Consider the following 24,189-nt stretch of genomic DNA (forward strand, 5'->3'; position numbering starts at 1 on the left):
GGACGTGTTATGCCAGCTTCTGATGTTTTCGACGACGGCTTTGCAGGTAGTGTCCTTCCTATCTGCCTGCGGGACTTATTTATTTATTTATTCATTTATTTATTTATTTAGAAACTAGAGATGAACCTGGTATTATGGCTCACATTCATTGATGTCTATGGGCTAATTTACCAGGCAGTAGAAGGCAGCCAGAAGTAATTGAGGCCAGTTTTTCATATATTTTCCACCACTTAGTGGTAGTACAGAGTAATTTCATATAGTCCTCAAAAATCCTGGGGCCTCTGTGAATCAACTCTTGCTCTATTTAAATTAAAGTCTGTTATATTGTTTGAACTGTCAGAGATCCGTAGCAAAATTTCCTACAGTTCCAAATTAAATATTTTCACAGAAAAGATGGAAGCTGAAAAAAAGAGAAGCAATATTATGGTTGAAGATGAACTAGAAAGAAAGGTAGAGCTGCAAGAGAATGATATAAGGTGAACAGGACAAGTAAGGCACTTAACAATTCTTCTAGAGCAATTACTTTTGAAGGTCACTATCAGTAGTCTATTAGACAGAAAACAACTTTTATAGATGGGACCTCTTTTTTATGTGGAGCCAAAGAACAGCTTAGCAAAACAAATTTCTCCTCCTTCCATTTATCTGACATATTTTGGGGACTTCACTCTAACCCATAAATATCTTTGATAAGTCATAATTACATATGGAGAGAAAGAGCATAGCTTAGTAAACATGATTAGCATAGTGTTTGCATATTGGAAGCCTCAAGTTCAGTTGTGTTCAAGTATCCCAGTCCTATAGAGGGTAAGAGATAAAGGTCTGACTTACAGTAACTCATTTTAAAGCTAATATATTGTTAGTTTTGTCAAGATTGGTAAAGCAATTTATGAAAATGTAGTAGGTAAGACACTTGACTTGCCATAGATGAGACACCTAATTCATTTTTGCTTAATTTACGTGTGTTAGCACAACTTTATAGGAAAAAGTGGATGTTATATTATCTGTTAACTTTTTGTTGTTGTTGTTAAGAAACTGTTAAGATATAATCAGGGTTATATAGAAAGATTTATTTCTTAGATTGACCCACTGTTATCAGCTGAAGATCTGTACTTTATAGTGTAATTGTTTAACTAAAAAATAAATCTAAAATTACAATTATGTTTTCATGTGTTCTGGAAACAAAGCCAAGACACCATAGTTTACATAAGAATCTGTACATTTTAATTGAAGACACAAATCTGGCTCATGTTCCTATTTTCAAAGCTAATTTTTGAACTCTGTAAATAAGACTTCTCTAAATTAGAAGTAGAATACATAAAATATGACTTTGCTATCATTCTGTAAGAATTTCTGGAAATGTAAATATACTTTGATTTACTAAGAGTTTCATAATTAAGGAAAAAGCATGTTCTCAAACTAATAACAAATTTTTTGCCTTGTCTTAGAAGCATAAAGAAAAGTGGAGTGTATTAGTTCAATAATTACCTATATTGCTGTAGACACTAACCAGGATTAGACTTTTAGTTGTGAAATATGTGCTTCTAGGGAACTAATCATACTTCTACTTTTATGGAGTGTACAGTTTTGCTCAGGACAAGTGTATCTTGTCGCAAGCAATAGTAAGTTGTAATAACATCTTCTAGGTGGAATACACAGTGTTCTCCATTTCATTTATTAATGAGTGAGGTTTATGTTTTCTGAGTGAAAAAATTCACATATGACACTAGGGCACAAGCTCGCTATACTTAAAAGTGGCATTTTATGAGAAAATTCAAGAAAATTTATATATAATACTACTACTATTAATTTTAAAATAGCATAAATAACAGGCTCAGTATCATAAGAATTATTATATTGACTAATTATAACTTTAGTAAAAATTACTCATAGCCTCTTTTTGTTAAAACAACTATAAAATATGTGTAATTAACTCATATCTAATATTTTTAAGAAAATCATTTATACCAGAAGACAATACAAAATGATTTATATCAGCATAATTTGCAATTTCCAGAAATTAGAAATAATTTAAACACTTGTTAATAGAAGTGACATAGTCTTAAATGGAATATCAAAGAACAAAATAAATGAATAGCTTACAATTGCACACCTCAACATGGATGTGTCTGTCATTCATAGTATTGAGCAGAAGGATAAAGTCATAAAAGAAAACCTACAAAATGACTCCTTTTATGTAGAATTCAAGAACTGTCAGATGAATAAATTGAGAGATGAATAATTACTGAGAACACCAAAGAAAGTATTATTTTAAATATCAGGCAAAAATAATTATTTTAAAAATCATTAATTACATCCTCTTCCCTGTAGATTCAGAGGTTATACCTTTTATTTATTTGGAGAATGAAAATGTAATATGTGGCCATTAGAAATTTGAATTACACAGAAAAAAATCATTAATTCTTTGGGAGGCAAGGAGAGTTGTGATTGAGCACTTGGAAATTTTCTAAGGGGACAAAAAACAGAGAAAGCACTTCTTAGAGTTAAATGTACATCTCTCAGGTTCATGTCCTCCATCTTTGTTCTATACCTATATCTGTGATACTTCATAATGGCAATTGATGGCACAGAGGTGTGAAAATATCCAGAATTATTATCTTCTAAGGGCTTCCCTGGTGGCTCAGGGCTAAAGAATTTGTCTGCCAATGCAAGAGATGCGGGCACAATCCCTGGGAAAGATCCCTGGAAGAAGGAAATGGCAACCCACTCCAGAATTCTTGCCTGTGAAATCCAATGGACAGAGGAGCCTGGCAGGCTGCAGGGTCTCTTTAAGAGTCAGACAGCTTGAGCGACTAAAGAGTTAATTAATACTTAATGTTTATAGGTTTAACTTACTTGAAAAAAACCAAAAAGTAACAGACAGATTTTAGTAACATGCAAAAACTGTTTTTATAGCTTTAACCCTCAGTTAAGAATTAAAGTATGAAGACTATCTTACCCCTCAAATATTTCAGTCAAGGTTTTACTGTATATAATATTTATCATTACTAGAAGGAAAATATGTGGTACATTTTCTACCCAAAATGTAAAAACAGTTTAAGTCAACCTTGCAGATATCCTACACTTGCTATCCTAGAGCCAATACTAGTAGGTAAAACACTAGACTTACAAGCATTGATATTTTGTACAACTATGGCCAAATCCATTTTAAAAGGTTTTTGTTGATGCTGTATTCCTAAATACATGTTTATTATTTAAAAGTCTGTTTTTTTTTCACTTGTATTTCATATGGTGTTTCTTCTACAAAATATATATATATATTGGAAAGAGAATGACACGTGCTAGATAACTAACTAAGCTAAGTCGCTTCAGTCGTGTCCGACTCTGTGCGACCCCATAGACGGCAGCCCACCAGGCTCCCCCGTCCCTGGGATTCTCCAGGCAAGAACACTGAAGTGGGTTGTCATTTCCTTCTCCAATGCATGAAAGTGAAAAGTGAAAGTGAAGTCACTCAGTCGTGTCCGACTCCTAGCAACCCCATGGACTGCAGCCCACCAGGCTCTTCCGTCCATGGGATTTGCCAGGCAAGAGTACTGGAGTGGGGTGCCATTGCCTTCTCCGAGATAACTAACTAGACCACATCAATACAAAGCAATTGAAAGACAAATCACTTTTGGGGTAGACTTTCTCAGAAAGATTTTCCCACAGGGGACCACAGTACATGGCATTCTTCATTGTCTGGAGGATCCTGCAATAGTCATCTGATTTGGTAGTTTTTAAAGAATGCCAACCAGGATTGAAAGTGAAAAGAAAAAGTGAAAGTCACTCAGTCATGTCTGACTCTTCGTGACCCCATGGACTCCAGGTCAGGAGTGGGTAATCTTTCCCTTCTCCAGGGGATCTTTCCAACCCAGCGATTGAACCGGGGTCTCCTGCAGGTGGATTCTTTACCAGCTGAGCTATTAGGAAAGCCCACCAACCATGATTTGTAGACCATTAATACCTGGGAACAAGAACTTTAAATGAAGTAATTATTGTTGTTTCTTCCTAGGTTAAACCAGTTCTCTTAGCTATCAGAAAAGAATTTTTTCCATGTTTTATTTTTCTCCTCAGGTTATCCTGTTTGTAAACTTTTGGGGGGGTCCACATACTTCTTTCTCTTAAGTTTTTAGGTGCTAAAAATAGTTATGTATACTATTTTTTAATGGATTTTGAGCTGGTGCCACTTAAGTGAATATATCTTATACTTTCTTTGTTATGCTATTGGCAAATATTTAATATCTGTAGGATCCTATACTTAAGTATGTCAGTGTTTAAAATTTTTCCATTAATTTATATAGAACTTAGCTTGATATTTTATTTTTATTACATATCTGTCTCCTTTCAGGGAGACTTTTATAGTTTGGTTGTAGATAGAGATGAAATTTATATTTTAGGAAAAAAATTAGGAAATAAAACTACTAATGGAATTATCTCATAAATTCTTCTTTTGTTATACTTTCACATTGACCTCTTTATCACTAACCTTAATATAAACTTTGAATTTACTAGTAGAATTTTATTTGGCTAAAATTTGCATACCCATGTGAAGCTATTTTATATAATAAAAAGAACTTGCTATTTTTAAAATTCATCTGGAAAAAAAAATTCATCTGGAAATGGTCTTTCTTAGTATATGTCAATTTCTAAAAGCATTGTGAACAGAAAATAAAAAGCATTCTGTCATGAAATATGGATAACTGGGTGAAAAAATTTCTCTATTAGTTAGACACCTAGAGCAGTGACAAATGAAATGATTATAATAGCCAATAATAACATCCATCTATTCAGCACTACATTTATTATTCCATCTAAATATCATTATTGTTTAAAATCAATCAAAAAAGCAAAAAAAAATTAAAAAATTAATCAAGAGGCATAAATGAAAGAAAAAGGGGTCTTTGAATCTATCACCTTATGAATAGCATGGTTCAGTTTTTGAAAGGTATTTATTTGCTTCTATGCAAATATGTATTAGTATATAACATTTACTTTCACATTATAAGAATGATAAAATTTGAAGTGAATATGAAGTTTATTATTATGTATGTTTTTTTCTTGCTTACCTATAAATGAAAATTTGTACTGTCCTAAATAATAGTTGAGGAACTTCTACTTGTAAAATTATTTTCCTTTGGCAAAGTGGATGGAAAAGATTTGGAAAAAAAAACACAAGTGCTGGCACAATTGACAGGAATGTTGGAAAAAATTTTTAAATGTTGGCATAGGAATTCTTTAAAAATTCTAACTTACTCACATGTGAAATGAAAGTAAAAAAGCATCTGTCCTATTTTATGCACACTGACTAAATAAAAAGAACAATTATATTTAGCAAAGTATAAAGCTCCTTAAACTCAAGATATTCTGTCTGACTTTTGGCAATCTTTATGTTATTTGTTCCACTGAATTAAATATTATGTTTGAATGAAGCATACTTTGAAAAGCAGAAATTATAGAGAGGAGAACATTCTCTTTTCCAATTCTGATGATCCTAGATGAAATATGAAATTTTTGAGAGACTAAACACTTTTAATATACTTGAGAAGAGAACTTTGGATCTTGGCCTCATCTGTCATTCAGCCCATTTGTTACTGAAATATTTCAAGAACCTTTGGACATGTTTTACCACACCATCTATTTGTTCTACGCAAGGTGGAAATATATAGATTAGGTCTTTAAAGATCACAACCAATTTTTTTCCCATATTTTGTTTTTGATTCCACTACCAGATATGGTTATGTTTTCACTGAAAACAAACAAGAAACTTAGAGCAGTATGAAATTGTTTTGATTCCTCCAGAAATTAGTTTAAATCAGTGTTTAAAGGCCAACCTGACATTTTAAAATTATTTTGTAAGATGTTTTTATTGTGTCTTAGTTCTGGAAAAAACTGTTGAAGCTCTTATTCAAGTTTTAGTAAAGTTATTCTATTTTGCCATGATTATATATTAGTAGAATAGATTGTTTTTCATGCATCAATTATTAAAATAAAGAACTCAATACATGGTTTCATGACTGAGATTGAAATAGTCCACAGTGTACCTAATCTCCTTTGATCCTTTATGTTGAACAGTTCAGGCCGTGGTACTTGCCTTGATAATGAGCCTCCCAAGCGTGACTTTCTTTATCCAGCTGTGGCCCCAGGTCAGGTGTATGATGCCGATGAACAATGCCGTTTCCAGTATGGAGCAACATCTCGCCAATGTAAATATGGGGTAAGAAGTCTTAATCCTTCTGTTTAGTCATATATATGTTTTTTTTTCATGACACAATTGTTAAGAAGGAATTTTGATGAATGTAATTTCTCTGGTATCAGTATTAACACAAGTATGGCCTTTGACATTGCTCCTTTACTGAAATCATTTGTATAATATTTATTCTAAATGTTTGAATAGTCCTTTAACTAAATAAATTTCAAATGTCTTGAGAGGGATGCAGATAGAATTTAAATATTTTCCAGTGTATTTCTTTTTTAAGTCCTGAGTTTATAGTGCCAACTTTTGTCTTTAAAATGTTATGATTTTGAAACCTCCCCCACTTCCGACACTTTCACTTTGGCTCAGAGTTTTTAACTTATACTTTTAGTATTGAGTCATTGCAAGTTGCCCACATTCTAACACAGTAACTGAGTGGGGACACAAATGACATTAGGCTAAATAGAGAAACAAGGAAAATTGCTATGGGAAAATAATGGAGGCATCATGGTTTACTCTTCTTGTCTGTCTAAAAAAGTTTCAGAATCTACCTCAGAGGATGTTAAAAAATAATTATTTTAAAATTTTCATAGAGAAAGATTTCAGTGTCTAACAGGGGAGATGTTCATAGTACATACACAATGTAAACATGTTGAATGAAAGAATAGGATTTTTAAATGATGAATTGTATATCAGAAATTTTTGAAAGTAAGTTTAAGGCCTCAGTTCCAATTTTTTGTAAACAGTGTGTTTAAAATCCCTTAAAAAATAATAACAATAGAAGGTAGTTAAGACTAAATGATACATACATTGTACTGTACCAGTTATTCTTGTTGGGTGCAGTACAAAGGAAAGTGATTTTTTAAACAACCTTTGAGTGACAAGTATATTATTATTCCTAGGAGGCTTTGGCAGCACATTTTGTGCACTAGATTTAAAGACTGTGTGCAACTATCTAAAGATCTAGAGCCTTAAGTAAAACTTTGTCTCTCTATAAAGAATCTTTACTTCTGTTCTTGTTGCTGTATGGTTTCAGTTACTTTTTTCCCTTGGTTGCTTTTTCCCTCAGAAAAACTTTTTTAAATCCCAATCTTTGTATATACTTGTAGCTTCAGTTCAGTTCAGTCGCTCAGTCGTGTCCGACTCTGCGACCTCATGAATTGCAGCACGCCAGGCCTCCCTGTCCATCACCAACTCCCGGAGTTTACTCAAACTCACGTCCATCGAGTCGGTGATGCCATCCACCCATCTCATTCTCTGTCGTCCCCTTCTCCTTCTGCCCCCAATCCCTCCCAGCATCAGAGTCTTTTCCAATGAGTCAACTCTTCGCATGAGGTGGCCAAAGTACTGGAGTTTCAGCTTTAGCATCATTCCTTCCAAAGAACACCCAGGACTGATCTCCTTTAGAATGGACTGGCTGGATCTCCTTGCAGCCCAACGGACTCTCAAGAGTCTTCTCCAACACCACAGTTCAAAAGTGTCAATTCTTCGGTGTTCAGCCTTCTTCACAGTCCAACTCTGACATCCATACCTGGCCACTGGAAAAACCATAGCCTTGACTAGACAGACCTTTGTTGGCAAAGTAATGTCTCTGCTTTTCAATATGCTGTCTAGGTTGGTCATAACTTTCCTTCAAAGGGAAAAACAAATCAGCCCTAATTATAGCATCCTGAGATAAACGCCAAACACAAACACTGGAGGTTCAAAGAAGGCACTCTATCCTTTTTGTGAGGAGATACTTTTGGTGTTGAAGCATCAAGAAATGTTTCATCAAGAAATCTGTCAACTAGCAGGTCTATAATGATGTCAGGGAAGATTTTATACAAAGATCTACAGACTGACCCAGAACTGTAGTGGTGGTGAGGTTTCCATCTCTTCCATTTTTGTATTCATGCAGTCATTGTAGGGATTATCAGTAATTACATCTGTAGTTGTGAAAAATCTTGAATTCTTTCTAAATAAATTGATTAATATACATTTTGAATACTTTTGGCAATTTACCAGTGGGGCAGAATAGATATGCAGAAATGAACCCATGCATATAGGATCACTTGATTTTCAATCAAGGTGCCAAGAGTACACGGTGGAGAAAGGATCATTTCAGTTCAATCACTCAGTTTATCTGACTCTTTGTGACCCCATGGACTGCAGCATGCCAGACCTCCCTGTCCATCACCAACTCACGGAGGTTACTCAAACTCATGTCCATTGAGTTGGTGATGCCATACAACCACCTCATCCTCTGTTATCCCCTTCTCCTCCTGCCTTCAATCTTTCCCAGCATCAGGATCTTTCCAAATGAGTCAGTTCTTTGCATCAGGTGGCCAAAGTATTGGAGCTTCAGCTTCAACATCAGTCCTTCCAATGAATATTCAGGACTGATTTCCTTTAGGATGGAGTAATTGGATCTCCTTTCAGTCCAAGGGACTCTTAAGAGTCTTCTCCAACAGCACAGTTCAAAAGCATGAATTCTTCGGTGCTCAACTTCTTTATGGTCCAACTGTCAATCCATACATAACTACTGGAAAAACCATAGCTTTGACTAGACGGACCATTGTTGGCAAAGTAATGTCTCTGCTTTTTAATATACTGTCTAGGTTGGTCATAACTTTTCTTCCAAGGAGTAAGCTTTTAATTTCATGGCTGCAGTCCCCATCTGCAATCATTATGGAGCCCCCAAAAATAAAGTCTTCCACTATTTCCCCATTTATTTGCCATGAAGTAATGGGACAAGATGCCATGATCTTAGTTTTCTGAATGTTGAGTTTTAAGCCAACTTTTTCACTCTCCTCTTTCACTTTAATCAAGAGGCTCTTTAGTTCTTCTTCGCTTTCTGCCATAAGGGTGGTGTCATCTGCATATCTGAGGTTATTGATATTTCTCCTGGCAATCTTGATTCCAACTTGTGCTTCATCCAGCCCAGCGTTTCTCATAATATACTCTGCATATAAGTTAAATAAGCAGGGTGCTTTGTATATTGTCACAGATGCAGCATCATCAACAGATGCAGCTCCTGTCTTTTAAAAGTTGAAATAGCTCAACTGGAATTCCATCATCTCCACTAGCTTTGTTCGTAGTTGTGCTTCCTAAGGCCCACTTGACTTCACATTCCAGGATGTCTCACTCTAGGTGAGTGATCACACCATTGTGATTATCTGAGTCATGAAGATGTTTTTTGTACAGTTCTTCTGTGTATTCTTGCCACCTCTTCTTAATATCATCTGCTTCTGTTAGATCCATACCATTTCTGTCCTTTATTAAGCCCATCTTTGCATGAAATGTTCCCTTGGAATCTCTAATTTTCTTGAAGAGATCTCTTGTCTTTCCCATTCTATTGTTTTCCTCTATTTCTTTGCACTGATCACTGATGAGGGCTTTCTTATCTCTCCTTGCTATTCTTTGGAACTCTGCATTCAAATGGGTATATCTTTCCTTTTCTCCTTTGCTTTTCCCTTCTCTTCTTTTCACAGCTATTTATAAGGCCTCCTCAGACAGCCATTTTGCTTTCTTGCATTTATTTTTCTTGGGGATGGTCTTGATCCCTGTCTCCTGTACAATGTCCCAAACCTCCATCCATAGTTCATCAGGCACTCTATCAAATCTAGTCCCTTAAATCTATTTCTCACTTCTACTGCATAATCATAAGGGATTTGATTTAGGTCATACCTGAATGGTCTAGTGGTTTTCCCTACTTTCTTCCATTTCAGTCTGAACTTGGCAATAAGGAGTTCATGATCTGAGCCACAGTCAGCTCCCGGCCTTGTTTTTGCTGACTGTATAGAGCTTCTCCATATTTGGCTGCAAAGAATATAATCAGTCTGATTTCATTGTTGACCATCTGGTGATGTCCATGTGTAGAGTCTTCTCTTGTGTTGTTGGAAGAGGTATTTGCTATGACCAGTGCGTTCTCTTGGCGAAACTCTATAGCCTTTGCCCTGCTTCATTCTGTACTCCAAGGCCAAATTTGCCTGTTACTCCAGGTGTTTCTTGACTTCCTTCCTACTTTTGCATTGCAGTCCCCTATAATGAAAATGACATATTTTTGGGGTGTTAGTTCTAGAATGTCTTGTAGGTCTTCGTAAAACCATTCAATTTCAGCTTCTTCAGCATTACTGATTGGGACGTAGACTTGGATTACCATGATATTGAATGGTTTGCCTTGGAAATGAACAGAGATCATTGTGTCATTTTTGAGATTGCATCCAAGTACTGCATTTCGGACTGTTTTGTTGACCATGATGGCTACTCTATTCCTTCTAAGGGATTCCTGTCCACAGTAGTAGATATAACAGTCATCTGAGTTAAATTCACCCATTCCAGTCCATTTTAGTTCGCTGATTACTAAAATGTCGACGTTTACTCTTACCATCTCTTATTTGACTACTTCCAATTTGCCTTGATTCATGGACCTAACAGTCCAGGTTCCTAAGCAATATTGCTCTTTACAGCATCGGGCCTTGCTTCCATCAGCAGTCACATCCACAGCTGGGTGTTGTTTTTGCTTTGGCTCTGTCTCTTCATTCTTTCTGGAGTTATTTCTCCACTGATCTCCAGTACCATATTGGGCACTTACCAGCCTGGAGAGTTAATCTTTCAGTGTCCTATCTTTTGTCTTTTCACACTGTTCATGGGATTTCAAGGCAAGAATACTGAAGTGGTTTGCCATTCCCTTCTCCAGTGGACCACATTTTGTCAGAACTCTCCACCATGACCCTACATGACATGGCTCATAGTTCCATTGAGTTAGACAACAATGTGGTCCATGTGATTAGATTTGTTAGTTTTCTGTGATTGTGGTTTTCAGTCTGTCTGCCCTCTGATGGAGAAGGATAAGAGGTTTATGAAAGCTTCCTGATAGTAGAGACTGACTGAGGGAGAAACCGGGTCTTGTTCTGATGGGTGGGGCCATGCTTAGTAAATTTTTAATCCAATTTTTTGTTGATGGGTGGAGCTGAGTCAAGAGAAAGGATAGTCTCTTCAATAAAACACTCTGGAAAAACTGGACAACCACATTCAGAAGAATAAAACTGCACCCTCAGCTTACACCATATTGCAAAAATTAACTCAAAGTGGATTAAAGACTGAAATATAAGACTGGAAACTGTAAAATTCCTAGAAGAACATATAGGAGAAAAGCTTCTTGATCTGTTCTTGGCAGTGGTTTCTTGATATGAAAAGTACAGGCAACAAAAGTAACTATAGATGAGTGGGACTACATCAAAATAAAAGGCTCCACACAGCAAATCAGTCAACAAAATGAAAAACCAGTTTATGGAATTTACAGAAATTATTTGTAAACTATATATCTGTTGAAGGGATAATGTCCACAGTATATAAGGAACTCTTATAGTTTTAGCAAAAAAAGCAAATAATCCAATTTAAAAATCAACAAAGGAACTAAATAGACATTTCTCAAAAAAAGACATACAAATGAATAATTATATGAAAAGGTGCTAATCCTCACTAATCATCAGGAAAATGCAAATCGAAGCAGCAATGAGATATCACCTTACACCTGTTAGGATGGTTATTATTGAAAAAATGATAATTAGTGTTCACAAAAATGTGAAAAAAAGAGAATTCTTATACACAGTTGGTAATAATGTAAATTTATGCAGCCACTGTGGAAAACAGTATGGGGCTTTCTCAAAAACTTAAAAATAAAACTGCCATATGGTCTAGGAATCCTACTCCTGGGTATATATCCAGAGGAACTGAAATCAGGATCTTTAAGAAGGTATGTACTCTCATATTTTTTGCAACATTATTCAAAATAGCTCAGACATGGAAGCAACCTAAATGTTCATTGTCCACCAAGAGATTTTACTCAGCCACTTTTTACAGTGAACATCAGCCAACTTGTTCTTGAAGACTTCAAAAACCTAGAGTATGACAAGCATACTTTTCATTTACCTTTCACATGGTAGACATTCAATACATACGTCCCTTTCCTCTATGAATATTTATGTCAGCCATGTTACCATCCTATATAACTGATATGCTCGTAGTGCTTTAGGAGAATCTGAGCCATCTGTACTTCGGGGAGTATGTTAACATACTCTAAGGGTCACATTTTGACTAAATTTCATCCTTCAGTCTCAGCTCACATGCAGTTTCTCTACAGACAGGCCTTCAGTCTGATCCATCTATATGCAGTCTTTTCCCAGTTACTTACATTTATGCTCCCAGTTAAAGCATAAATTATGCTTTTTGTTTCCTTCATAGCACTTACCACAGTCCATAGTCATTTTACTTATTTGATTACGTGTTAGCTAGTTAAATGTGATCTTCTAAGTAAGGCCTGCCCTAACAACCTTATCTGAAACTGCACACACACATATACATACACAAACACACTTCATGTAATTTTTCCTGACTTTTTTTTCTTCCTTATTATTTGTTGCTGATACTTTCTAACATACTGTATATTTTGTTCATTTTGCTTCTGCCTGCTTGTTTGTTCTTGGCTGTTTATAAAGTGAATAGCACAATGTCTGCCCTATAATAGGAGCTCGGAAAATATTTGGTGAATAAATGAGTGAGAAGAATTTTCTGGTAAAGAGAGGAGAGAAGACTCTTGTGAAGACCCTGAAGCTGTGTATTTGAAGAGCTGAGAGAAGGCCAGTGCGACTGACACTCTCAAAGCAACCATCATGTACATGAGGCAAGAAAAGAGTAGGATCCAAATCAGACTTACAGGATTTGTTAAGAATTCTAGGTTTTTGTCTTAAGAGCAATAGAAAACAAAAGATTTTTTTAATGAATGAGACCAGGAGAACTTACTGATGTGCAGAGGATCATGAAATTTCGAAGGCACATTATCTTAGGAAATAAATATAATTTAATATAGGACAGTGTAAATTATTTTTATCAACATGTTAATTAATGTCTTTATATTTTTAATTATTTATTTTAATTGGAGGCTAATTACTTTACAGTATTGTAGTAATTAATGTCTTTAAGAAGCCTTCCATCAAGCTGTGTCTGCCTGAAATATAGCTCTTTGCAGTAAGGGTAACCTGCTAGAGATAAGATATTTGAGTTATTTAATCAAGGTATTATCCCCATGAGTGTACTTAAGACTGACCTATTTTGTCTCTTAGACTCACTTTTTAATGTTTTCATGTTACTCTCTTTTGTTTATTATTTTATCACTATGAGTTAGCTAAGGTTCAAGCCATTTTTGCTTTCTCATTGAGAATCATTTCACTAAAAATACTTTATTAGTTTTTTTTGGGTACCTTTGACTACCTCCATAATTTTTTTAAGAGATTCAGATAACTTGAGAGGATAATAGTGAAATACTTAGAAGTACATATAAGGGAAGTTTAAAGAAATTGAGTTTGAGTAGCCTGTAAAAAAGAAAGCTAAATGTTGGCTTCAAAATCACTTTTAGGCTTTGGAACATTTATTATAGTTTGATTGCTGGTAACAAATTGTTCTCCTTCCCCACCAAGAGCATAAAAAAGCACAGTTGCCTTAATTTTTACAGCTGGAAGGTTGTCGATTAGGTAGTAGGAAGAATTTCAAGTTATTAAATACTGGAATTTTGTACTGAGGGAAATTGTAGAATCACTTTCCTTGAGGATTTTAAGGTGACATAAATATTCTACAATATGGTTTGATATGGGCTTAGGGAATAAAAGACATGGAATTGTTTTAACACTTCAATATTCTTTTAGAGTACAAATATATGTATTTATCAGGCATATACTTGATAAGAAGTTGATTTAATTTTTATTTTTACTCAAATTTCAAGCCAAAAATCATAGATTTATAATCATTTGTATTCTTGGAGATCAGTAGTTTCTACTCTGGGTTTGCTGCTTCTTACTCTGGGCTTTCTAAAGAATCTGCCTGAGATGCAGGAGACCCAGGTTTGATCCCTGGGTTGAGAAGATCCCCTGGAAAAGGAAATGGCAACCCACTGCAGTATTCTTGCCTGGAAAATCCCATGGACAGGGGACTGTGGCAGGCTATAGTCCCTGGGGTCTCAAAGAGTCATACACGACTGAGCAACTAACACTTTCACTTGCTTCTTAGAAGTATTTTTTAAACCATTTAATAATTTTTAATCCCTTTAGATTGATAGTTATTTAATCTGAATTTCTAGGCTAGTTTTTTGTTTATATGTATGTGTGTGTATTTGATGTATATATATAATACACATATAACTATATATATATATATGGGTTTTTTTTAACCTTTTTAGGATCTCTTGCGCTTAAATTACACACATAACAGGATTAATCTATTTAAAGCTGAAATAAGGGTACATTATTCTCTTTCTTCAAATGGCTACTAAACACCTGGAGCCAGGACACCGGGTCACCACATGTTGGTTTTCAATTTTCCTTTGGGTGATACAATGATAAGTAACCTTTCTAATCACCGATGCTCTTTCTTGACCTCTTTAGTGCTCTGCTCTCCCCCTTGGCCATTAGGATCCTTTATTGCAAACAGCTGTTGAGAAATGTTACCAATAGGATAATGAGGACAAAGAGAATGTTTCATATCCAGAACCAGGGACCCAAGATGTCATAGGGTTAGGATTTCACAAGGGCAGAAAATTTGTGTATGTCTCTTAATTGATCTTTCCATCCATGGGATTCTCCAGGCAAGAATACTGGAGTGGGTTGCCATTTCCTTCTCCAGGGGAATCTTCCCGACCAGGGATCGGACCCAGGTCTCCCGCATTGCAGGCAGACGCTTTAACCTCTGAGCCAGCAGAGAAGCCAATTGATCTTTAGAGTTGTTTAAAAAATTAAAAACAAAAACCATCTAGCAGTAAAAAGGTCATTTTCTCTTCTTATACTGTTTTAATTTCTGAATGACATAATAATTATGAAATGGTATTGTGTTTTTACAATATCCCTTTCCCCTATTAGAGAAAGAAATGGCAACCTACCTCAGTATTCTTGGGTCTCAAAGATCTGGGCATGACTGAGTGACTTAACTTTCACTTTCCCTCATGTCAGCTGCTAGTTTTAATTTTCTCAGGTAAATCAAAGGGCCTTTCTCCCTCCCCCCTTTTTTTAGCATCATTTAACAGCTATAGTTACTTGAAAAGGATGGAAACACTAAGAAAGATAATCCTAATGTCTTTGACTGTAAAATAACCAATTATTCTATTCTGATCAAAGGAGCACAAGTTCAGGCCTTTACAAAGTTATTTTCTTGATATCAGCTAAATTATTTTTCATTAGATGATTACTTTAAAACTCTACTCTCTCTATGTATTTTTAATTATGATTTATACTTGCTAATATTTTTATTGTTATTAGTATTTGCAAACTTCCTTCATTTGAAAAATCAAATGGAATAGAAATCTTGGAGTTGATATTAAAATTTTAGATAAGTTTTGAAGAGTATGTTAACAGTATCTTTAATTACATTAGAGATGTACATTCTATGTACGTGATGATGTTACATTCAGAAGTTCCAATAATAAGAATGTATAAGTTGATGCCTAAACTCATACTTTGAAAGTGAAAGGGTTAGTCACTCAGTTGTTGTCCAACTCTGTGCGACCCTGTCTATGGACTGTAGCCTACCAAGCTCTGGTCCATGGGATTCTCCAGGCAACAATACTGGAGTGGGTTGCCCTTCCCTTCTCCAGGGGGTTCGTCCCAACCCAGGAGTCGAACCCAGATCTCCCACATTGCAGGCAGATTCTTTATCATCTGAGCCACCAGGGAAGCCCTCAAGCTCATATATTGAATGAATATATTATGAATTCGTACATAATAATATTTTTAATATAAATTTATTTTAATTGGAGGCTAATTAATATTAAGTTGAGGTATCCTCCTTTAAAATACAGGTAAAGTGTAGGATTATGATTATGTCCATAAAGGACATTATGAATATTGAGTGGGGTTTTGTATGATGTTGTTGTAAGTAAACCTTTACTAATCAGCCTTAATTGACCAGTCACTTTATTCAGTTTTGATACACTTAAAAGAAACTGAAAAGTAGCTTAATTGTGTGGAGATATTTTAGGCACTGATATTAGGCAACTGATTGAAATCTAGGTTTAGGTAGGATTGAAGCAATTGCTAAGTCTTTCTGAGCTTGTTTCTCACACTTTCTAATAGATTGTCATGATGAAATAAGATACAGATATGAAGATGCCTAGCACAGTAGTTGCCAGTATACCGTGAAAAAGTATTAGTTTCTTTCTTTTTTCATGCCTACAACATTGCTGCTAAGAAGTTATTTAGTGTATGCTGCAGTATGACCAATGATTAGGAAATTATGATTGTTCAGGTCTGACTTTTGGAAGATTTTTCTGTTCATTAAACAGATCTGCATAGTCTCCAGGTTTTTTAAAAAAACTTTTTTCCCAGTTTTACTGAAACATAATTGGCATAGATCACTGTATAAGTTTATGGTGTACAGCATGATGATTTGATTTACATATGTTGTGAAATAATTACTATAGTATGTTTTAGCTAGCATCTATCATCTCATATGAGCATCCCCAATGACTCAGCATTAAAGAATCTGCAATGCAGGAGATTGAGGAGATATAGGTTCGATTCCTGCATCGAGAAGATACCCTGGAGGAGGGCATGGCAAGCCACTCCAGTATTCTTGCCTGGAGAATCCCATGGACAGAGGAGCCCAGTGGGCTACAGTCCACAGGGTTGCAAAGATTTGAACGTGACTGAGTGACTTGAGTATGCATGCATGCATCATCTCATATGGGCATCCCAGATGGCTCACTGGTAAAGAATCCTCCAGCCAATGCAGGAGACATGGGTTTGACCCCTGGTTTGGAAAATCCCCTGGAGAATGAAATGACAACCCATTCCAGTATTCTTGCCTGGGAAATCCCATGGACAGAGGAGCCTGGCAGGCTCTAGTACATGTGGTCACAAAAGGATTAGACACGACTTAGCGGCTAAAACAGCAATCATCTCATATAGATAAAATGAAAAGAAAAATTTGTTCCCTTGTGATGAGAACTTTTAGAATCTACTCTTTTTTTAAGTTTTTTTTTGTTTTTAATGTGAACCATTTTTAAAGTCTTCATGAAATTTGTAACAGCATTGCTTCTGTTGTTTATGTTCTGCTTTTGGGGCCTGTGAGGCATGTGGGATCTTAGCTTCTCCACCAAGGATCAAATCTGTACCCCCTGTATTGGAAATTGAATTCTTAACCACCAGGAAAGTTCCTTAGGATCTACTCTTTGAGCAGATTTCCTGTGTACCTTCTACCTTTTATCCATTAGTTGAACTGACTTCTAAGTCAGCATGCGTATTTTATCTCCAATCCTGTATGTAACTTTTTTTTAAAGTCATGTCTCAAAAACATGTTTTAGAGTAAACAATCACTCCTTCAGGTACAGAAACATAAAATAGTAGATAAGTAAAACTAACAAAGGGCTTCTCAGGTTGCGCTAGGGTTAAACAACCTGCCTGCCAATGCAGTAGATGCAATTCGAGATGTGATTTGATCACTGGTCAGGAAGATCCCCTGGAGGAGGACACGAGAACCCACTCCAGGATAATTGCCTGGAGAATCCCATGGACAGGGTCGCCTGGCTAGCTGTGATTCATATGGTTGTAAAGAATCAGACACGACTGAAGTGACTTAACATGCACGCACACAAAACTAACAAAATAAAATTAAATATTGTTTTAGCTTCAGTATGTACTTCTCTAATGAGGAGAGGCACAGGTAAAATTGATATATTGTGTGATGATGCCAGTATAATGCATAAATCTTGTTCCTTCACTTAGATTGTTTCTAAGTGCATTAATGGTATGAAGCTATCAGGCAAGTTTTCTTAACAAAGAGAAAAATCTGTAGCAGTAACATTAGATTCTTAGAAACATTTGAAATTCCTATAGAATGGCCTCTTTACTGGACGTTTACAAGATAACTTAGTAGCTTGATTTCCAAAACTAAGATGATGAAGTCATTAGGGCAAGTGAAGAATCTGTGAAGATGCATTCATTTGTTTTATTTTTAAAACATTGATAGAAACTGTATCCAGAATCCACTTAGTAATTTTTATGACACTGATTTCTGTCGGAGGTAAAGACCTACATCTCTAAAAAGGAAGTATCACAATCAACAGACTTTAAGCCTACAAAAGATCAACCGATGTGGAAAATATGGAAAGACATTAAGAGAAATTAGTTAGAATGAGAAGGTCCAATGTAAGATAAATAGGAAGTTCTAGAAGAAAGAATGGAGAAGAAGTATATTAAAAAATTTAATGACTAAACTAGTAATTTTTCCAAAACAAAGAAAGATAAATCCTCAAAGCATAGATAAATAAAAAGAACACATAGTTAAGGTGGTGACACTGCTCTAAAGCAGAGACAAAGAGAACTCTTGAAAGCAACTAGAAAGACTTTATCACAGAGAAGCAGCAATTAGACTGACAAGTGATTTTTCATCAGCCTCTATAAAATCCAGGTGTCAATGAACTTAATATCTTCAAATGCAGAAGTAAGATAAACAGTGCCTAGGACTCTATATTTGACTAAAATATTATTTTTGAAAAGAAACTAAAACAAAGATATTTTTAGACAAATCAGAATGAGTCCCTTGCCATTTTCAGATTCAGTTCAGTCACTTAGTCATGTCTGACTCTTTGTGACCCCATGAACTACAGCACGCCAGGCCTCCCTGTCCATCACCAACTCTCAGAGTCCACCCAAACCCATGTCCATTGAGTCAGTGATGCCATCCAACCATCTCATCTTCTGTCATTGCCTTCTCCTGCCCTCAATCTTTCCCAGCATCAGGGTCTTTTCCAATGAGTCAGCTCTTCACATCAGGTGGCAAAGTATTGGGGTTTCAGCCTCAGCATCAGTCCTTCAAATGAACACCCAGGACTGATCTCCTTTAGGATGGACTGGTTGGATCTCCTTGCAGTCCAAGGGACTCTCGAGAGTCTTCTCCAACACCACAGTTCAAAAGCATCAATTCTTCAGCGCTCAGCTTTCTTTATAGTCCAACTCTCACATCCATACATGGCCACTGGCAAAACCATAGCCTTGAGTAGACAGACCTTTCTTGACGAAGAGATATCTCTGCTTTTTAATATGCTATCTAGGTTGATCTTAACTTTCCTTCCAAGGAGTAGGCATCTTTTAATTTCATGGCTGCAGTCACCATCTGCAGTGATTATGGAACCCAAAAAAATAAAGTCAGCTACTGTTTCCCCATCTATTTGCCATGAAGTGATGGGACTGGATGCCATGATCTTAGTTTTCTGAATGTTGAGCTTTAAGCCAACTTTTTCACTCTCCTCTTTCACTTTCATCAAGAGGTTCCTTAGTTCTTCCTCACTTTCTGCCATAAGGGTCTGGTCATCTGCATATATAAGATTATTGATATTTCTCCCGGCAGTCTTAATTCCAGCTTGTGCTTCTTCCAGCCCAGCATTTCTCATGATGTACTCTGCATATAAGTTAAATAAGCAGGGTGACAGTATACAGCCTTGACATACTCCTTTCCCTAGTTGGAATCAGTCTACTGTTCCATGTCCAGTTCTAACTGTTGCTTCCTGACCTGCATACAGGTTTCTTAAGAGGCAGGTCAGGTGGTCTGGTAGTCCCATTTCTTGAAGAAGTTTCCACAGTTTATTGTGATCCACACAGTCAAAGGCTTTGGCATAGTCAATAAAGCAGAAATCGATGTTTTTCTGGAATTCTGTTGCTTTTTCAGTGATCCAGAGGATGTTGGCAATTTGATTTCTGGTTCCGCTGCCTTTTCTAAAACCAGCTTAAACATCTGGAAGTTCATATATTGCTGAAGCCTGGCTTGGAGAATTTTGAGCATTACTTTACTAGCATGTGAGATGAGTGCAACTGTGCAGTAGTTTGAGCATTCTTTGGCATTGCCTTTCTTTGGGATTGGAATGAAAACTGACCTTTTCCAGTCCTGTGGCCACTGCTGAGTTTTCCAAATTTGTTGGCATATTGAGTGCAGCACTTTCAAAGCATCATCTTTTAGAATTTGAGATAGCTCAACTGGAATTCCATCACCTCCACTAGCTTTGTTCGTAGTGGTGCTTCCTAAGGCCCACTTGACTTCACATTCCAGGATGTCTCACTCTAGGTGAGTGATCACACCATTGTGATTATCTGATCGTGAAGATGTTTTTTGTACAGTTCTTCTGTGTATTCTTGCCACCTCTTCTTAATATCTTCTGCTTCTGTTAGGTCCATACCATTTCTGTCCTTTATTGAGCCCATCTTTGCATGAAATGTTCCCTTGGAATCTCTAATTTTCTTGAAGAGATCTCTTGTCTTTCCCATTCTGTTGTTTTCCTCTATTTCTCTGCACTGATTGCTGATGAAGGCTTTCTTATCTCTCCTTGCTATTCTTTGGAACTCTGCATTCAAATGGGTATATCTTTCCTTTTCTCCTTTGCTTTTCCCTTCTCTTCTTTTCACAGCTATTTATAAGGCCTCCTCAGACAGCCATTTTGCTTTCTTGCATTTATTTTTCTTGGAGATGGTCTTGATCCCTGTCTCCTGTACAATGTCCCAAACCTCCGTCCATAGTTCATCCGGTACTCTATCAGATCTAGTCCCTTAAATCTATTTCTCACTTCCACTGCATAATCATAAGGGATTTGATTTAGGTCATACCTGAATGGTCTAGTGGTTTTCCCTACTTTCTTCCATTTCAGTCTGAATTTGGCAATAAGGAGTTCATGATCTGAGCCACAGTCAGTCTTGTTTTTGCTGACTGTATAGAGCTTCTCCATATTTGGCTGCAAAGAATATAATCAGTCTGATTTCATTGTTGACCATCTGGTGATGTCCATGTGCAGTCTTCTCTTGTGTTGTTGGAAGAGGGTGTTTGCTATGATCAGTGTGTCCTCTTCACAGAACTCTATTAGCCTTTGCCCTGCTTCATTCTGTACTCCAAGGCCAAATTTGCCTGTTACTCCAGGTGTTTCTTGACTTCCTACTTTTACATTCCAGTCCCCTGTAATGAAAAGGACATCTTTTTTGGCTGTTATTTCTAGAAGGTCTTGTAGGTCTTCATTAAACTGTTCAACTTCAGCTTCTTCAGCATTACTGGTCGGGGCATAGACTTGGATTACCGTGCTATTGAATGGTTTGCAAACTTGGAAATGAACAGAGATCATTGTGTCATTTTTGAGATTGCATCCAAGTACTGCATTTCGGACTCTTTTGTCTAAATGATGGCTACTCCACTTCTAAGGGATTCCTGCCCACAGTAGTAGATATAATGGTCATCTGAGTTAAATTCACCCCAGTTTGTCTTAGTTTGCTAATTCTTAGAATGTTGACGTTCACTGTTGCCATCTCCTATTTCACCACTTTCAACTTGCTATTTTAACTGCTAAAGAATGTATGCTGGAAGAAAGAAGTTGAATTCAGAAGATAGTGGTGGGCTATAAGAAACATTGGTTATTAAAGGCATTGGTAAACACATAGCTATGTCTAAACACACATTTGGTTAATGACGGGGGGGTCACAAACTTAAATTTTTGGATGCTAAGAAAAATTTTCTCCAAAAGTTAACACACCAACATAGGGGTGCTAACTCTCACATTTGCCAAGTAGAAACGTTTTTATAAAGATTGCATAAGCATACATACCTTGCACTGAGAAATTTTACAGTCTTTTTTGAAACTTAGAAAGTAAAAATAGTATATTTTAATAAATTAGGACAGTTCACTAAATTAAAAATTAGTGAAAAATCTAACCATATTGATAGCATTCTTCTAATTTCTTTCCAGAATATTAAAGACTTTATTACAGAGCATTACCAATTCATGGCAGCTGGGTTACATGTCTAAATTATATCCTACCTTCTCCTGTTTCTCATGAATTCTAAGTGATAGTATTATTTTTTCATAACACTAACTATATTACCTGGTGAATAGTGGATGCTCAACAAATATTCTTGAATGAATGGGAAATAACCTGTTATTTGTTTTACCATGCAATTCTCCTAACTGGTTAAAAGTTGATCCTATGAGGTTAGAAATATCATTTCTAATTTTCAGTGTAATATAACAGAAAGTTCCCTTAATGAAGATTGTTGAGGACTTCTCTCTCCTTCTTTAATTTCAAGGGCAAACATTAAGACCCAAGTTTCTCCTAGAGAGCCTTCTCAAATGAATTATAGGTTTACTGAAGGAAATTGATTGCTGTAAGAAATAGGCAATTATTTATTAGTTCATAGAGGTTGTGAAACTAATCTTAAAAAAATCTTAACTTATCCTATGAAGAATAATGTGTATGTGAAAGAGAACTGTGTTCTTCTAGAGCTAAGCTGGTGGGTAATCAAAAAAAAAGTCATCAGTGCCTCTCACTTACTGTACTCTGTTGTTCATTGTTCAGTCACCCAGTCGTGTTCTATACTCTATCACCTTATATATTTTATTTAGGGAAATTAACCCACCTACTATGATTGTTATACAATTTCTCCAAGAGTAAAAATGTTTCAGTATTCATTTAATTTAATTAGAGGTTGGGACCTACCTTTTGATGCTTATTCAGCAATTGATACACATATGCAATTGGAACTGATATTCATATGCAAATATATCAACTATGGTGTAGGATTCCATTTAGAGAAAAAAGGGTATTTCTGACAGTGTGAACTTGTTCTCAGTTCTTTCAGAAAATGTACCTCTTGCTCTCTCAGTAAGAAATAAAATTTCCTTTTTTTTTTTTGGTCTTCCAAGACAGTAGTTTTTATCTTGGTATTCTTAATTCGGATTTCAAAATCTTTCTTATTCAAGCTGATATTTTAGTTGAGAAGTCTATTTGAAAACTCTGCAGAGTCTCCTCCAAGACTAGTTTAACATCTTGAGAGTTTCCCCATACGTGGATTTCTTGTCCCATACTTTAAATAGCAATATGTGAGGAGTTAATACCTAGCAGATTTAAATTCCCAGGAGCCCACTAAAATAATAAAATCATTTTTTAAGAGTGGGAATCAAACTTTCAAAATGTGTTATTCCCTGAAGCATATGAGTGCTTTATCAGAGGACTCTATTGTAGAATCTTGAGATTAAATTTTTGGAAAGAATATCTTAAGGACTTGCCATTTTAAGGTAGAGGTTTTCAGGAAACTTTTGGAAAATGTCAATAGAGTTTCTATAACTTGACTAAATAGTGTGTTTTCCTAATAAATACTATGAATATTGTCCTTTACAATGATAGGATTTTCTTTGCATAGTTCTGTCTAAAGAAACTTTAGGCTTCTTTTCTTCTGTCTAAAGTGAGATTTAGACCTAATGAAAATGTTAGTCAGTTGTGTCCAACTCTTTGTGATCCCATGGACTATAGCCCGCCAGACTCTATCCATGGAATTCTCCAAGCAAGAATACTGCAGTGGGTAGCCATTCCCTTCTCCAGGAGATCTTCCCAACCCAGGGATCGAACCTAGGTAGATTCCTTACTGCAGGAAGATTCTTTGCTTTCTGAGCTACCAGAGAAGCTCTTATACCTAATAAAAATAATAAAATATCAAGAATATGGTCAAGAATTATAACATTGTTAGTAATTTCTCAATCATTATCCTAACAATGCTTTTCTGTTTTTGTGAATGCATTTCTCTTTGAATATGAGTATTTTTGATATATGATATAATATTTTAAGAGCATAAAATATTATTCCTACTGCTTTTAAATAAACTAAGAGAATATATTTAGGAACATATAGTAAAAAAAACCATCTCCTGTAGAAAAGGAAGAATAAATTAGTACAAATATCTTTCTCTTTAAACAGAAACTGAAACTTTGAAAGAAAGAAGAATTTGTAATATGTTGGATTGTAGGACAGGAAAGTTTTATCTTTATATTATGATTCACAGCACATGTTTTTCTTTTCAAGGGTTTTAACTTTCTTCTGGCTCAGTAATTCTCCACATGGGATTTAAAGTAGATAAATTAGGTATAATAGATGAATTTTTTAGCATATTTTAAAAGTCTAATATAAATTTTGTTTCTTTCTCTGCCTGGTGGAGTGAAACACCTTAAAGTG

At 35.7% G+C, this 24,189-nt stretch overlaps 1 protein-coding gene across 1 annotated transcript in view; it reads left to right on the forward strand.

Annotated features, from left to right (window-relative positions):
- Nucleotides 1-24,189, forward strand: part of ADAMTS6 (ADAM metallopeptidase with thrombospondin type 1 motif 6) — a 277,466-nt gene that overhangs the window by 138,576 nt on the left and 114,701 nt on the right. Inside the window, exon 10 of the mRNA XM_068990700.1 lies at nucleotides 6,070-6,211. Within this exon, the coding sequence (XP_068846801.1) occupies nucleotides 6,070-6,211 (142 nt within the window). The remainder of the gene's footprint in view (nucleotides 1-6,069; nucleotides 6,212-24,189) is intronic.

This window comes from Capricornis sumatraensis, chromosome 18 (assembly GCF_032405125.1).
Source record: "Capricornis sumatraensis isolate serow.1 chromosome 18, serow.2, whole genome shotgun sequence".
In the NCBI taxonomy this organism is placed as follows: Eukaryota; Metazoa; Chordata; class Mammalia; order Artiodactyla; family Bovidae; genus Capricornis; species Capricornis sumatraensis.